General features: G+C 42.4%; 2 protein-coding genes across 2 annotated transcripts in view; one reads left to right on the top strand and one right to left on the bottom strand.

Annotated features, from left to right (window-relative positions):
• Positions 1–15,802, bottom strand: part of PI4KA (phosphatidylinositol 4-kinase alpha) — a 67,995-nt gene that overhangs the window by 28,539 nt on the left and 23,654 nt on the right. The window contains exons 20-24 of the mRNA XM_044440481.1: positions 5,122–5,230; positions 3,262–3,398; positions 1,969–2,102; positions 1,427–1,509; positions 1,020–1,090 (exon numbers count right to left, since the gene is read on the bottom strand). Of these exons, the coding sequence (XP_044296416.1) occupies positions 1,020–1,090; positions 1,427–1,509; positions 1,969–2,102; positions 3,262–3,398; positions 5,122–5,230 (534 nt within the window). The remainder of the gene's footprint in view (positions 1–1,019; positions 1,091–1,426; positions 1,510–1,968; positions 2,103–3,261; positions 3,399–5,121; positions 5,231–15,802) is intronic.
• On the top strand, positions 5,840–14,982 carry SERPIND1 (serpin family D member 1). The gene is made up of 5 exons (XM_044440482.1): positions 5,840–6,220; positions 8,268–9,127; positions 11,998–12,271; positions 13,228–13,372; positions 13,589–14,982. Exons 2-5 carry the CDS (start codon positions 8,284–8,286, stop codon positions 13,799–13,801), a joined length of 1,476 nt encoding a protein of 491 aa, XP_044296417.1. The 5' UTR covers positions 5,840–6,220; positions 8,268–8,283; the 3' UTR covers positions 13,802–14,982.

Raw genomic sequence — 15,802 nt, 5'->3', positions numbered from 1 at the left:
AAACATGCATAGGATTGGGCAGTAAAAAACAGATCCTTTGGAAGCCCTTTGCGTCGTAAGTCAGAGTGCTATTTTTGTTTATTCTGAACTATTCACATTAAGGACAGTGCAGAAATAATGAGCAGTGCCTTGTGCATGTAAATAGTCTCATTCTGTATTTAATCATTGCTCACTAAAAACATGTTTGCACATACTTGGTAGATCCTAAATTATCGTTTGCCAAATTTTCTTCCTGGAAAGGTTATTTCATTTATGGGTGTTTTGCAAAGTAGGCAATTCTCCAGAACAACCCCTGTGTTAATATAATCACTGGATACTTCTTCAAGTTACCAACGTATCACCACTTTTCCGCCACATCCAAAGCAGAGGAAACAGAGGGGCAGTGTGCTGGGAGAGTCACGCCATGGCTTTCCACCCGTCATGTGAACGACCCTCATGCTCATGCCGCACACCAATTGTCTCTCATTTCTGGGCTACTCTGCCTCCTTTACCCTATTCCAGCCTGTATCGTTCTGCCTCAAATTTTTCATATACAATATGAGAAGAGCTTCTATAACTGGCTACCCTAAGGCTCTTCCAGTATTAGAAGTCCAGGGCCATTCTGAAACTTTTTTGGATGGCGTGCAAAGGATTGGTGACGGGGCAGGGACAGAGACAGCTCCACCTGCCCATTTCCAAAACCATCACTGTTCTGTGGGCCTCATCAAGGCCTAGGTGGAGTGCACCACTACTTTGGCCTGCGTTCTGAGCTCAGAGGAGAGTTGGTCCAGGAGCACAGCAGGACTCGACCAACAGATGGGAACCCCCATCCTCCTATCTCTTAACAGGTTCCAACACTCTTTCTTGAGAGCTCTTCTCATCTTTCCCATGGGGCACTTGTTGGCTAATTTGACTGCTCCAAAGTCAGGCCTGCCACACCCTATGTCAAGAATTGTTTCCAAATGCACTTTAGGTTTTGGTTGCCCCAAGATGCAGCCTGCTGTAAGCCTTCTTTTGTTTTCACCATCAGGTAAACTTACTTTGTCAGCCATCATGCTGAGGAAAGCTTCGAACACCTTATCTGCAACAGCTATTACACACTGCATCATACCTGAAAGGAGAAAATAGCATAGCATTTAAGAAGAAGAAATCCTAGACTGGTTTGTTTTTGTTACTCTTCTCTCCCTGTAACTTTGGAAGTTGACTCTTCTCGGTCAAGTTAACAAGGAGAATGCTTTGGATCCCTCATATACCTACATCTTAATACATACACTTACCTGGAATTACCAAGAACTATCTATGCCTCCAGTGCAGCCTTAGCTTTATTATTTTTCTCCCCCTCAACAATTTTGTAAAATCACATGCAAGGAGACTTAGCAAATGTTCTGTTATGGCTGGGCGCAAAGTTGTGGCCAAACTAGGTCAAACAAAATCGGCTTGGTCATACCTGATTTGTCTTTTTGAATAGCTTTATCCTCAAAGTAGCAAAACATCACCTGGAAACGGTCTGGATCTGTTGAACGCAGTACCCTACAAGACCAAGCATCAGCAGTGCATTTCACACCAAGGAACAGGTATCAGAGATGTAATGGGGGTCTCATTTTAACAGAGGAGCTGCCCCACCTCACCCTTCTCTGTAAATAACCTGCAAAGTGGCCTTTCTCCATGAGGATTATGGGCTGGTAGTTTTCCAAATTAGATTTTGGCAGAAACGCTGAGAAAGCTTAATTGAGTCTCAGTTTGAGCTGGAGGGAATTTGCACACCCCTGCTCATGCTATTTTTGAAGCTTCTAAGAAAAGAATAGAATGGAAATTAACTAAGTACAGTGAGGATATTGGCATAAGCTCTGATGGGTTATTGGCCTACAATCTTGTACCAAGTTGAAACGTGCTAATTCTGGGTGTTCTTCTTTATTCGAATGGGATCAAAATGCACAGCATACCAGAAACTAAATTCATGGACTCCATAAGTGGGGATTGAAAACATACCTCATGCATTCGAGTCGGTACACGGAGAGCAGGTAGGTAGACATGGCAAAGTCCAACTTATTGATCAGAGCAGATACCTCTGGAGGAGGATCTAAAAGATTTATGATGGTGCTTCGTAACTCACTCAATTCAGCCTAAATGCAAAATAAAGAACAGCCAACTTTGACACTGAGAACTACTCCAAATAGGCAGCAATACTTCTAATGAAACCTGAAGGATGTTCTATGCATGTCTATTCAGAGGTAAGCTCTGCTGAGTTCAACTGGGTTTATCCCCAGGTAAATGTGCCCAGGATTGTCACCTTAGCCTGACAACTCTTTTGAAAAGTAATTAATTTTGCATAAAGGGAATTAAACTCGATAAACATACAATCCTTCTACAGCATACGAAAAGGTGCTCAAGCATTTCAAAAAACTTCTTCGGAGAAGACAAACAGCCTGTGTTTGGTTTCTAAGCAGTGAAGGGTAGGAATGCTGACACAGCTCAACACGACATCACAAGTCAGGATTAAGCCTGCCAAAATAACACCCCCACTGATGTCTGGAGTGCCAATATATCAGCTTTATCTTAAGAACATTATTATTTTTTCCATATAAAACGTATACAGAAGACATCGGCTAACTGCACCAGGCAGGCAGCAGAGGTGAGGCAAGATCTCCACGCCATACCTGAGGACCTGAAGATGAAATCTGGAAAACAGGACCGGCACGGATAAATTCTGAAAGTGCGCTCAGGTATAAAACAAAGGTGCTCTTTACTATAGCTTTGAATAGAGTTGGTCAGGCAATTATCAAAAGGAGGCAAAAACAAGACCACCATTAAGCCTCTCAGCTGAACTGCCTGGGACGTTTAGGGAGGTCACATGGGGTTCTGAAACTCCTGTCATGCCTTATAGTGTTAGTGTCAGTGAAGTGGGGTCTAAAGAAAGGCAACAGTCGGCAGCGCCAACCGCTGTCGCTGGCCGCCTACCGATTCTGCCTTGCACTCCCTGCCCTCTACGCTTTTGGTCTTGAAGCGTCAAAGGAGCCGCAGGCATGAGGAGCATGAACAAGTGAAGGAAGGGGTAAGTCCTGCTTTCCTCCCGCTGACTTTCCCCTGCTGCCCCTCTTCACCTGTAGTCCCAGGTTTTCCCCAGGCGGCTTCAGTAAAAAAGGGACTGAATGTGCCTTCGTTCTAATGAGCTCTGAATGGCAAGGCACATTAATTAATTCTCTGTCCTTAGCAACAATGGCGAGTAAGAATTCTCTGTGTTACTAAAACCTTGAGGAGTGGTGCGAGGGGAAAAAAACTTACTGAGGTGACGGTGTCATTTTTCATAGCAGAGTTGTACTGAAGAACGGAGCGGAGGGGCTCTTTGCTAGGAAATGTCAGGAGTGGTGACTTAGTTGCGATCTCACAAACCCCTTCATACCACTCTTCTGGCCAAAGACCTGAGAAAACATTCAGAGAAGAAGAGAACTTTATTTGTGAGCAACAGATTCTGAAAGTACCTAATGAGAAGGATTTATGTTAACCCTATGAGATTCAATGAACCCCAACAGAGCATTAGAGTACGTTTTTGGAATATGACACCAATATAATCGGTGTTTTCTGTCAAAGTGGAGTTACTCTGGATTCAAAATATATCTTCACTTCCAACTAGGCCTTGACCACCAACTTGGACCCCAGTAGCAGAAGAACAGTGTAAAGAAAATGGTAGAGAAGGGTCTAGAGTAACTCGCATGCATTCGCAATATTTTAATGCTTGAGAGTCTCTCAAAAGGTTAAGACTCAAGGCACATGCAACCTTCATGCGCCCTCCTCCCTTGTCCAATCCAATTCTCTCCATGTCGTGGCAAGGCATCCTGTGCCGTGCCATTCCAACAGGCAAGCGATGGGTTATGCCTGCCCTTCCCATCAGAACTGCAGGAGAGGATCAAACCAGAGCTTGCCATTTCAGTTTGGAGGGCAACCACTAGCATTCTTTGGGTGGATGACATGGCAAATGATGGCTTGCCCCCAAACAGGAAGGGACGTTCAAAGAGGGCTTTGGAGCCCACTTCTCAAAATACATCCACTACAGTGAATGCAGGAAGCCATGTTTTAATGCCCAGGCATTATGATCTTCAGGAGCAGCTTTGCTGTGCTTCATGTCAGCATCAGAATTACATTCGGTGGGGAGACAGGAGACAGAATGCTTGGTACATGTGTCCAGGCTTTGAACTGCCTTGCTGAAGGGGGACTCACTAGCCTTACCCCGATTTGGTCTTTTATTGTGGTGTCAATACTCTTATTTCCTAGCTGTCTTTCTACTCGTGGGGTTGATAAACCATCTCTTGCTCTCTTTTCACTGTTCTTACCAGTTTCAGGGCTAAGTTTTGGTTGTTAGCTGTTATTACTGCTTTTTGTGCTTTGGAGTTGTGTGTCATCATAAAAGTTGGTTGCTTGCTCTTAGCCATCTTGGAATGCTTGGGGCAGAGATCGAACTGGTTGTGTTATTTGGGGTCAGATAGCATGAAGAATACAAGGAATACATTGTATTCTTCAGGAAAAAACAAGCGGAACAACAAAAACATCTAGCAGATGCATTCTGGCAGACATATTTGGGTACTAGGAAGCCTAGTTGATCAAATTTAGAAGAGGGTCATGTGCTGACAAAGGGCTCTAGTCCAAAACAAGCTTTCCCCAGATGCAACAGAAACCGCAGTTTCTTGCTACAGGAATGAGCCTTACTATTTCTTTACACTCCGCTTGCATGGCTGCAGAGGAATGATCCAAAGCTCCAACTTTTAAACGAATCACAGTTCTTCACTACATCAGAACAGGCCAGGATCAAATCATGGTTTCCGATCTCACCATGTTCTGAGACCAGAGTTTAGAACAAAGCACAGCTCGAAGGGAATGTAAAGGGTGACTGTGGTGCAATTAAAAGCAAAGCAAATCTTGTCCTCACCGCTGCTCAAAACTAAGAGGAAGTATGTGAGCCTAAGGCTCATTCATGGATTGCCAAGCAATGGTGCCGTTAAAAGTGTCCCCAGAGTACCAGGCCTGCCCTGCAGGAATTCTTCAGCAGTGAAATTCCAGGGACACAGTCCTTTAAATGTGGCCCTGAGTGACCCCTTTCCTTCCATTCCACTGAGAAATTATTTTCTCCACAAGAAGCTCCTAATTTACCTGAGCCTTCCACAGCAAATCCCATGAGCACTGAATACAGCCAGAAGTCACGGAAGAGCTTCTGTAATCGTGGCTTGGCTTCTTTGATGGGTGGCAAACGTCTTGTGAGCTAGCCAACAGACAGAAAAAGGCAAAGGAAAAATACGGTACATGTTCCGCCAATAATCTTCTAATATAAATGCAGTGATATGTTCATACTCTGCTGCTTCTGATCTCAGCTTTCCTCCCAATAAATTCACTTTAAAATATCCAAATTCTATTAATCGGAACTACTCTGACACCCATCATGAGCCAATGGATGAAGAGCTCTTCTTCTGCCCTATCACTTGGTCTCAGTTGTCCCATATGTGAGTTGGGAATAGTTATACATTTCAACAGCATCCTATCCCTCAGGGTCCCCCCCTCGCACTCCATATTTACAGTATGATATTAATGATTACTAAAAGCAGTCTGACTCAGGATTGTCCTAACATATTTCAAGAGAAACACAATAACACAACAGATTGAATACATAAAACCTATACAGACAGGAGCTAGCTACTTCGGTGTTATGAGCTTAAGGCCCAAATGTCTACTTCCACATACTGAAACACTATCAACCTTTCAGTTTTGAAGGGAATAATCATAACCTGTTAAAAGAACCTGCAGCCCACAGACGGTGCAGTGAAAGACGGATTGCGCAACCATTCCATTTGACAATATCCTATCACATCACAACGCCTACAGTTTAGAAAAGCAAGAAGAATGATGGGCTCTGCTTTCATTATTTATTTCATCTCTATACTGCCCAATAGCCAGAGCTCTCTGAGCAGTTTACAATGTTATGTGTCTCCACAGGTGTATGCCAAAGCAAAGTCCCCTTTTAGCCTTCTGTGAAAACTAAAAATCTAACATATGAGAGCAGGCAAGAGAGCAGAAAGTCAAACCGCAAGAACAGCCCACCAATTTAAGGGATTTTAGCTGACAAGATAAGCTTTGCGGTGATTGATTTACAGCTTATTTGCTTTAGCTCCTATCCAAACACCAAAGTTCGCATTTAAACATCTTCCTCCACCTATCTGGGCTGCACGGGCAAGCGTTCTGTCTGGCCATACAGGAGGTAAGAAATTATTTTCCTTTTTTGGAGGAGGACTAACTTTAAAAACTATTTCTGGTGAAAGGGACTGATGGTTATTTGCTACCATAAAAGACAACAAAATTTAAGCAATACTAAGCATACCCTCTCATCCCCAGGAAAAGCTACGCCAGAATACAACAGCAATTTATTAATGGCAATTCTATAGGGATAGAGAATCAACCTGGTTTGTTGGAACCAATTGGTAAGCTAAAAAACATTGTCTCTCCTTAGCAAAGCTCCAGAATAGGTACACACTGCACAGGTAAAGTTCAGAGATTTCATTCACAAGGCTGAATTTCAATGTAATTTTTAAATTGTTGCTAAGATATTGACTGACTGATTGATCTGGTTTTGCTTCTCTTGGGGCTTTGCTCACCTGGAAGATTAAACATTCTGCCTCCATTAGTTTTTTTGCGTTTTTTAAAGAGAGGCCTTTAAAAATACTTATTTAATTTTTTAAAATAAAGTTTAAAAGAAGGGACTTCCAGGTTACAGCCCAATTAAAGGGATTAGATACTGATATTGTACCAGTAGTAATCCCAATCCTTTGCTGTTCTGTGCCCCACAAGCTAAATCTCCCCGAAACATGGGGAAGTTACTTGTTTTGCAACACGTTTGTGTATACGGCACATAGTCACTCAGGTGCAGCTGGCTGGAGGGGGGGGCAGGCGCCATCCAACTGCAATGCATAAACAAGCAGCTGGAAGAAGCACCCTCTTCCAAGCAACGGAGCACGAAGAATAGGACTTGCAGTCCATTAGGGGTGCAACTCGATGCACATTCAGACAGGCAACTCTCAGTATTTCCCAGTTAACATCTCCTCCAGAGTCTATTTATAAGCTATTTTCTCCCATCTTAATGTGGGTATAATTATTTGCTTCATATAAGCAATAAAACACCAATATAAATATTTAAGAACTTGATATAAATATTTAAAAACTGCTACATGAAGGTATTTAGAACAGGCAATTTTAATGACATTGACTTTGGAGTTATTTTATGAGTTGTGTAAAAGTTGCCATGGATGCTGATGAGAAAAATTAGTATTAAAATGTGTAAATAAATACATAGTTGGACAGCATTGATCCTTAACAGAATGGGCAGTAAGCGGCCGCAAAAGTCGGTCCCATCCTGAACAAGGCAAAAGTCCCTTGAAGGTGCTAGAAGGAAGAGGACAGTCAGACTGATGTAGACAGGAATCAGGAAAGGTAGCAGCAAGGAAACAAAACAGGAACAGGTACAGAGAGCAGCAAGAATAAAATTCAAAACTACTTGATCCCTCCAGATGCTTTGAATAACAGCCCTTATCCTCGCTGACCAATAATGAGAATTGAAGTTCAAAGTATCTAGGAGCTATATCTCAAAACATCGAGAGGGACATAGGTTTCAGGAGACTTATCTAAAAGAATCAGTTTCTCCTTTCTGAGCCAAGGATTCAGCTGGGGAGATGGTAACCAAACCCATGTTCAAGAATGTCAAGTCCAAGGCATCAGTGCAACAGCACATTTGCAACCTGGGCATCCATGCTCCAACCTCAGTCCCACTAAATTCAATGACCTTGGTTCCAGAAGACTTAGTCTAAAATAAAGCTGGGGGACATCACTGCATCATATAGAAGGTACATAGACAACGTAACCACCATCAAAACTTCCATTTTAATAAAAAGAACACTGATACTTGGAACACCATAGTTTTATTCCACTCTTCTCCAAGGAATTTGGGGTGGCATAAACAGTATTCTCCCACATATCTTATGCTTCCAACAACCCTGCAAAATAAGACTAGGAGGAGAGACGGTGAGCTGAATGCAAATTCGACTCCAGACCACTGACCAATACGTTGCAGACCCTCACTAAGGCAAATAGTTCAACACAGAAGGTCGGTTACAGCACAACCATATACTGCTTCACTAAGAGGACTTGACTGTGTTTTGTGGTGCTTACTCCTACCCTTTGTATAGTCATAAGGGAAATTGACTTCCTAAAAATGTTTTCCAGAGTGTCTAACTGTGATGTTGTGAACTTCCCAGTTTCTAGCTCATCAAGATGAACCTGTTGTTGAGTTCAGTGTTCTTCTCCCTCACTCTGACGTTTGCACTGTGTGGAGTCAAAGACTTCCATGAACATTTTGAACAACTCTCCCCAGCACCTCCTCATGGCAATGAAACTCTTAATCTCTCACCGGAGTTTCATAAAGAAAATACAGTGACTAATGTCTGGAATGTCGAAGAAGAGGAAGAGGAAGACTATATTGACTTTGACAAATTATTAAATGAGGACTACTTTGACATAATTGATGCAGTTCCAGAAGCCATTTCTGAGGTCAACCAAGGAAATATTCTGGAACTTTTCCAAGGGAAAACCAGAATCCAGCGTCTCAATCTCCTCAATGCAAACTTTGCCTTCAACCTCTATCGGGCTCTGAAAGACCAAGTCAGCGCTTCAGAAAACATCCTTTTGGCTCCAGTTGGCATCTCCACTTCACTGGCTATGATTTCATTGGGACTGAAAGGTCAAACCCAGGAGGAAGTATTGCTTTCGCTGGGCGTCCAAGACTTTGTTAATGCCAGTTCCAAGTACGACCTCACGACAGTTCACAACCTCTTCCACAAACTCACTCACCGGCTCTTCAGGAGGAACTTTGGCTATACGCTCCGGTCGGTCAATGACCTTTACATTCAAAACCATTTTTCTGTCCTGAATGAGTTCAAAAGCAACATGAAAAAGTACTACTTCGCAGAGGCTCAGCTGGTTGACTTCTCAGACCCAAACTTCATTGCGAAAGCTAATGCGCGGATTTCAAAGCTCACCAAAGGATCAATACAGGATGCTATCGCAAACATACACCCGGCCACGCTAATGATGATCCTCAACTGCGTGTACTTTAAAGGTAAAGAAATTAAAAGATACAATGCAGCAAACATCTAACATAGGATTGCCAAACAGTATACTAACCCTTGCATCAAAATAAAAGAAAAAGAATCACTGTTATACATGTCAACCAGCACTGCACAGCTAGCCAATCAGGGTCAGCCATGGTTTGGACAGCTACAATCCTCTTATCTTTAAACAGATAGCGTATCCCTATTACATTTGCCGGACATACCATTTTAGCCAGCTTTACAGAAAATCAGCCATCGAAGCATATATCGCCTACCATGGCCAAAGGTTAGAAGCTAGCGGAATGAGAAATTCTAAGCTTTTCCAAATCCAATGACTAAGGACCACACCAGGCACGATGTAGGAGACGTGTAAACAGGATCTCCTGCGATAATTATTCCAATCCTACTAGCCACCATGGAATGAGGGAATTTGGGCAAGGACTCTCCTGCACCCTCTCTGCAACCATGCTCTGATAAAAATTACCTGAGATACAGCCACATGGTTATTTTTAGTGAGAGTGCTGTGTAATGGCCATGCAAGACGGCTCCCACTCCCAGAAAAAAACATTTTTTTCATGAGAGAGGAGCCCCAAGCAGGGTGTCCTATACAGATCTTGTCAAGTCTGTGGTGGCCCATGTATAAGATGCTATTCTCAAGCCATTTAAAGCAACCGGATTGCGCTTAAAAATTCAGCAAAAAGAAACTGTAGAATGCTCACCAGAAGGGAACACCGAATGCTGAACACATTCGTGTGCTAGACTAATTTCATCAAAAGTAGAGGAGAAGCTTATACCATAAGAAAGCAAGTGTCTAAGGCAAGAGGCCTCAGAACTAAGTTATCCGTTACATTTATAGCCTGCTTTACCTTAAGTACTTTACTATTTCTAAAATTCACAGAGCGGCAAATTGTGCATGGTGGGAAGAACTTAATTTTGTTTCTTGATTAATTTAATTGGTGTTACAGGATTTTACTGTTATGAGAGGACAAAAACGGGGTTCTCTCTGTATCAGGCTTTCATCTTTTAATGGTCAAACTCCTACCAATGTGCTGTTTTTAAACTAAGAGGCCCAAGTAATTTGGTCTCTTTGTAAGCATTCATCTATGCAGACGCATCCACACCACCTTTCAGCCTTAACAAATGCCTTCCAGGAGGTTTACAGAAACCAACTGAAAGTGCCACAGAATTAAATAAGAGTATTAACACTAAGTGGAGAAGAGTTAAAACCTTTGAACCGAAAAACCAGGGGGAATAAAACTGGTTTTGCCACCCACGGAGAAGGAGCCAGCCGAGTTTCTCATGGAAAGGAATTGCATAACTAGTATTAGCGCCTACTTTGACTAGCAGTGGCAACCCTGGATTTAGGTATGCGACTTTCCTAGGCCCTCTGACCTAGGAAACCTTTCAATTGGAGATGCCAGGGTTGCAACCAAAGCCCTGCTCACTGCAAACTATGCTCTCAGCAACCTGAGCCCGCCCCCATACATAATTCATTTACATAAGTTACATGGGAGTTGCAAGAACTTAACCCGAGCTTGTATGGACTGGTCCCAGAATAATTTCAAAATGGCTAAACCTGTTACCAAAAAAACAGAAGTAATTTCTGCTTAACTTAAAACAAGACCCAAAGGTTAAGGACTTCTCTTCTGGTCTAAACACACTTTCTAAAGACAGTGTTTTTATCCTGGTGATCCTCATAATAGCATCTGAACAGCAACTTCCACTCCTTTTATCATGAATATTAGTTACTAAGATTCTACCTTGGAAAAACCTCCCACTGGTGCAGCTTATTTAGCTTTCATCCATCACGAGAAGCTATGACTGTATCTTTTTCAACCTGCATTTTATACTAAGTTTAACAGCACAGCTGGCAAGTGAATGCCTCAGATGTCTTTTTCCTGATGGCTACTGCAGGAAATGGAATGCGGGAGTACTTAGCCCATTAGGATGACCCATAAAAGAACCAATTCCACAGGCATGTTACACCAGCCGTAGTCTTATGTTGCTGTTCCCCAGCAACTAGTCCTCAGAAGCATCAGTCTATTTCTGGTCTGTATCAGTTTCACATGGATCTGATCATAAATCTCTTCATATTTTAAGATCATTCTGTAGGGGTGGCATTTTTAAAGCCATATAATAATTTGCATTTATGGCACACTCATTTTCCTCTGGCGTCTGCATTCCTGAATGCCTTTTCTGAGCCAAGGGCTGCATCACACCATCCTAAAAAGTTAGAAATCCAAAATAAAATTGTGTTCCAATCCACTAATTAGTCTTTGAAGCACACACTCAGTCTATCTGCTTCAAAATGTGGACCAAACTAACATTTCCTCACCTCTGCTTAAAGGAATATTGCCCCTCCACACAGCCATTACTATTACTAGTTCTTGGATTCCTGTCTCAAGACAACTTACAACAAAATTAAAATATATGACTAGAAGCCTCTGACTAGAAGTTCTCCATGAATTTTTCTAACCCCCTTTTACAGTTGAAAGGCATCCTGAGGAAGCGAATTCCACGAGTACAGCCAAACATCCGTACTACCATGGCTCACCTTCCCCTCACAAAAATGTTAGACAACTTTCAGAGTTGTTGTTGCACACCTGACGCTTTGCACATCAGTCAATCATTATTTCCAAGCATGGCTAAGGATGTATTTTCATGTGACCAGCACTGGCCCCACGTTTATTGCAGTGTTCCACAGGCAAAGTCTGCTTTTTAATGACACCTTTGTTCAATCATTTTTAAAGTGTGCTACCTAAATTTAAAAAAAAAAAAACACCCTTAGAAGTGTCAGATGCTGGAATAAGTGCTTACAAAATCAGTTGTGCTATATGGCCAAATGAGCGCTTCAGGAAGATTTTTCCTGTGTCAACAGGAACTTGGGAAAACAAGTTTCCAGTGGAAATGACACACAGCCGCAGTTTTCGCCTCAATGAGAAACAGACGGTGAAAGTTCCCATGATGCAGACCAAAGCCAATTTCCTGGCCACGACCGATAGCGAGCTGGATTGCGCTGTGCTCCAGCTGCAATATGTGGGGAACATCAGCATGATGATTGTGCTGCCATATAAGCTAACGGGCATGGCGACACTGGAGAAGCAACTGACTCCCCAGGTGGTGGAGAGGTGGCAAAAGAGCATGACTAACAGGTAAGCCGCTGCTGCATGGCCCCGCATTCCACGAATGCATCCCTGCAGGCAGGCTGGGCTGTGGGTTTGCGCACACGTGAAAGGGGGGGGAGGTTCTAGACCTTATGCCTAGCAAGTGTGCTGCGTGAAGAATAAAAACAGAACATAGCAGGAAACGTGGAAGAGCTTCCAGGGACTCCATCTTTCTTGTCCTTACTGAAGGTGATATCAGGAAACTTCTATATACCTCGAAAGTTATGGTATACCCTGTATCTTATTAAACTTTGACACCAAGCGGTGGGGAGAGCCAACCCAGAGATACCGAGTTCAATGTCATCAATATGTAGGTAACATTCTTCTCTCAGTGCTTTCCCTTAGTCCAGGAAGGCTGAGGAGGTTCTGAATCTGTGCTTGAGCCCAGCAATGGACTAATAAATTGAATCTTAATACAAACAAGCCAGCCCATAGGGTACCAGTCCAACAACAGAGATGCAGGATGCATAGGCATGCAATCACCTTGAAATCAGAGCTGTACCTTTGAAGAGCCCCTGCATCTAGTCTTGCTCCCGGATTCCCAAGCGGCAAATATGACCACAGGTGCTTTTGCCCAGCATAGTCTGGTATACCAGCTGTGCCTGCAGCTAGAGAAGACCAGGGTCGCACATGCCTTAATTACAGTCAGCATGCATTGCTGGAACAAAACTACAAAGGCTGTCTTGGAAAAGTAGCTGGAAGTTTCAGCCGTTGGAAAGAAGACGCCCAAATCCTAGCTGTTCCCTTTCGATGCATGCAACTTCTTTATCACCAATGTGCAAGCCCGGTTTAAATTACGATTATTACTGATACAGTTTTAGACAGCTTAGATACATAAAAGGACTATCATATGTTAGGCTTTACAATTAGCAGGAGATTATACTTTAAAAGTCAAATGAAAACAAAATCTGTTTAAATCTACACCGTTGTCTTGCTTGCCCTAGAACAAGAGAAGTAGTGCTGCCCAAATTTAAGCTTGAGAAGAGCTATGACTTGATTGATTATCTGAAAGCTCTGGGAGTAAATGAGCTGTTCACCCAGAACGGCAACTATTCTGGGATCTCAGAAGAGAACATTACTATAGAAAAGGTAAGCAACCTCTGGTACAGACTGAAATCCGGTTATCTGTTGTCATAAGCCTCCGCTGGTCTTGTGGGTGGGGGCTGGGAGACCGAAGACAGAGAAAGCGGAAGACATGCCAGTGGCAGGGGAAGAGCTTATGGACTGCTGAAGTGGTCGGCTGCGTTGATTTATGTATTTGCACTACTTCCGAATGTCAGCATTCATACTCCTTTCTTTTTGCAGTTCACTCATCAAGGGACTATCACGGTGAATGAAGAGGGCAGTGAGGTTGCCGCAGTGACCAGTGTGGGCTTCATGCCCCTTTCCACCCAAAACCGTTTTATTGTCGACCACCCTTTTCTATTCCTCATCTACGAGCAACATATCAACTGCTTGCTTTTCCTGGGCAGAGTTGCCAACCCAAGCCCTAAAAGCACAGAGCAGCTTCCAAGATAGTGCATCTTGGCAATCTTACTACATTAATATATCTGGTTTTACATGCAGATTTTTAGCATTACATTAAATCACAAGTGCTATCAGAAAAACATTGCAATGATCATCCAAATAAATAAAGAGTGAAAGATGATTTAATAGCTACTTTTAAGGATAAACGTGGCCACAAAGTACTAAATTCTATTCCCAAAGTACGAATTTCCCATTCGATTCCATCAGACGCAACACAGAAGGCGATGGCATTTGTGATGCGTCTCGGTGAACATTTTCCTAACAGCTACACAGTGACTACAATTGGTTCCACTGATCTTTGGGAAGTCAAACTATTCACAAAATGTAGCTTGCATTTGCCAAAAGGAAACCTTTCCCATTGGGCAAAACAAGGTTAAACCCTTAATTATAAAGGAATGATTTGAGTTTATTAAAATTTGATGAGAACAGTGCAGAACCCTGTTTAAGGAAATTAGTGCAGGTTGCATGGAAAATGGGCTTAAATACAAAGGTGCTCCACCCGTTTGTAAAGGAAAGCCTAGAAGAAAATGTCTAATCCTCTTTAACCAAAACTTCCTCAATCCAACATGCTCCATGTTGGCTGGGAAGGACAGAAGGTTCAGTCCAGCGCCTCGAGGAGACAACTGCCATGGCCCCCATCATTAGCCACGCTGGCCAGGGCTGACAGGAATTCTAGGCCAAAACAGCTGCGGCACCACAAATTGCACAGCCCTGCTTTACAGGGGAGGCACAAGAAGTACAAAATATTGGTATCATTCATGTGAGCTTTAACAGCAAGAAAGCAAAGCCAGCAACATTACCTAGGGAGCTCGGATGTGATAGAAAATTGCTTTGTGACAATGCATGGATTATTTTCAAGATGCCAAGGCATGTGGTGACAGGATAGAAAAGTTTTAAATAAATAAATAAATAAAATTCAGTCCAAAAAGTAACTTGTTTGAAGAACAAATCTACACTTTGGAAAGCAGAACTGGTGCCCTGATATTATATACACATCCCAGAGAGTCGCCTCACAAATTATAGTATCATATACAGATACAAGGACTGTTCCCTACTTTGTTTTTAAAGGAATGTACGCTCAAGTTATAAGGACGCTTGCTATGAAAAAATTTGAGGTTATCAACATGATTGAAGAGTTTATTCATATACAATAAATTGTTTTAAATCCCAAATATGGATATTGCATCTGCATTTTATTTGCTTCAGTGTTACTGTAATTAGGTCGAATCACACAGAAAAGTCTATCAAACGTAAAACCTGATTTAAGAAGCCTTTTATAATAAGAAAGGGGTGGGCTCCAGCCAACTAAACTTATTGTATAACATGTGGATAGTAGAATTAAGCAGGCACTTGAATATCTCCCACTGAAACCATTGGGGCTTGGATACCCTACTTTTGGCCCACACTGGAACATAGGCAGATCAGCAGTGGCACTGCTCATTCTTGGCAAAAGCAATACTGTAAAAACGTGTTAGGGTTAGTCAATGGGTGTCCAGTGAAAAAATGGCCACTTATTACGGTTTTAATCTCTATTCTGTGACCCACTCAGAGTGCTTTGGCTATTGGCTGACACAGCAATGTAAGAAATATTAGAGTATCAGAGTGATTGGCTGGCCTAGAAATATCCCAATTAAATAAATGAATAAATAAAATATATAATAAATGCACCGAGGTGACCTCCCTGCATGAAAAACAAGACGTCCCCGCAAGAAAATGCTGCAGTGTGGTGAGCTCCCCAGCTAGCCATCCTTACTCAACCCTGGAGTTCATTATTAGTATATTCAATGATGTTATATATGAAGTAGCACTTTTGAACAGCATTTTTCTTCTGAAAACAAAGATCAAATCCTACTTGCAAGCTAAAAGAACAGTTACACAGAAAACACACATGCAATATCATCTGGGAAGTCATGTTCATCATAAGTTGTGCAAGAAAGTCAAATATTTAGTTTAGAGACCCTTATTGTAACCATTAACTTCTGTAAAAGCTCA

Source organism: Varanus komodoensis, unplaced genomic scaffold, assembly GCF_004798865.1.
Source record: "Varanus komodoensis strain SLA01 unplaced genomic scaffold, ASM479886v1 scaffold38, whole genome shotgun sequence".
Classification (NCBI taxonomy): domain Eukaryota; kingdom Metazoa; phylum Chordata; class Lepidosauria; order Squamata; family Varanidae; genus Varanus; species Varanus komodoensis.
The sequence above is the reverse complement of the archived record's forward strand: the minus strand, read 5'-3'. Positions and strand labels throughout refer to the sequence as shown.

Excerpts from the sequence above, each read along its gene's own strand:
- SERPIND1 (XM_044440482.1), top strand. The coding sequence starts at position 8,284 with ATGAACCTGTTGTTGAGTTCAGTGTTCTTCTCCCTCACTCTGACGTTT. Across the intron at positions 9,128-11,997 it reads CAACTGCGTGTACTTTAAAG|GAACTTGGGAAAACAAGTTT; the intron begins GTAAAGAAATTA and ends CTGTGTCAACAG. Across the intron at positions 13,373-13,588 it reads AGAACATTACTATAGAAAAG|TTCACTCATCAAGGGACTAT; the intron begins GTAAGCAACCTC and ends TTCTTTTTGCAG.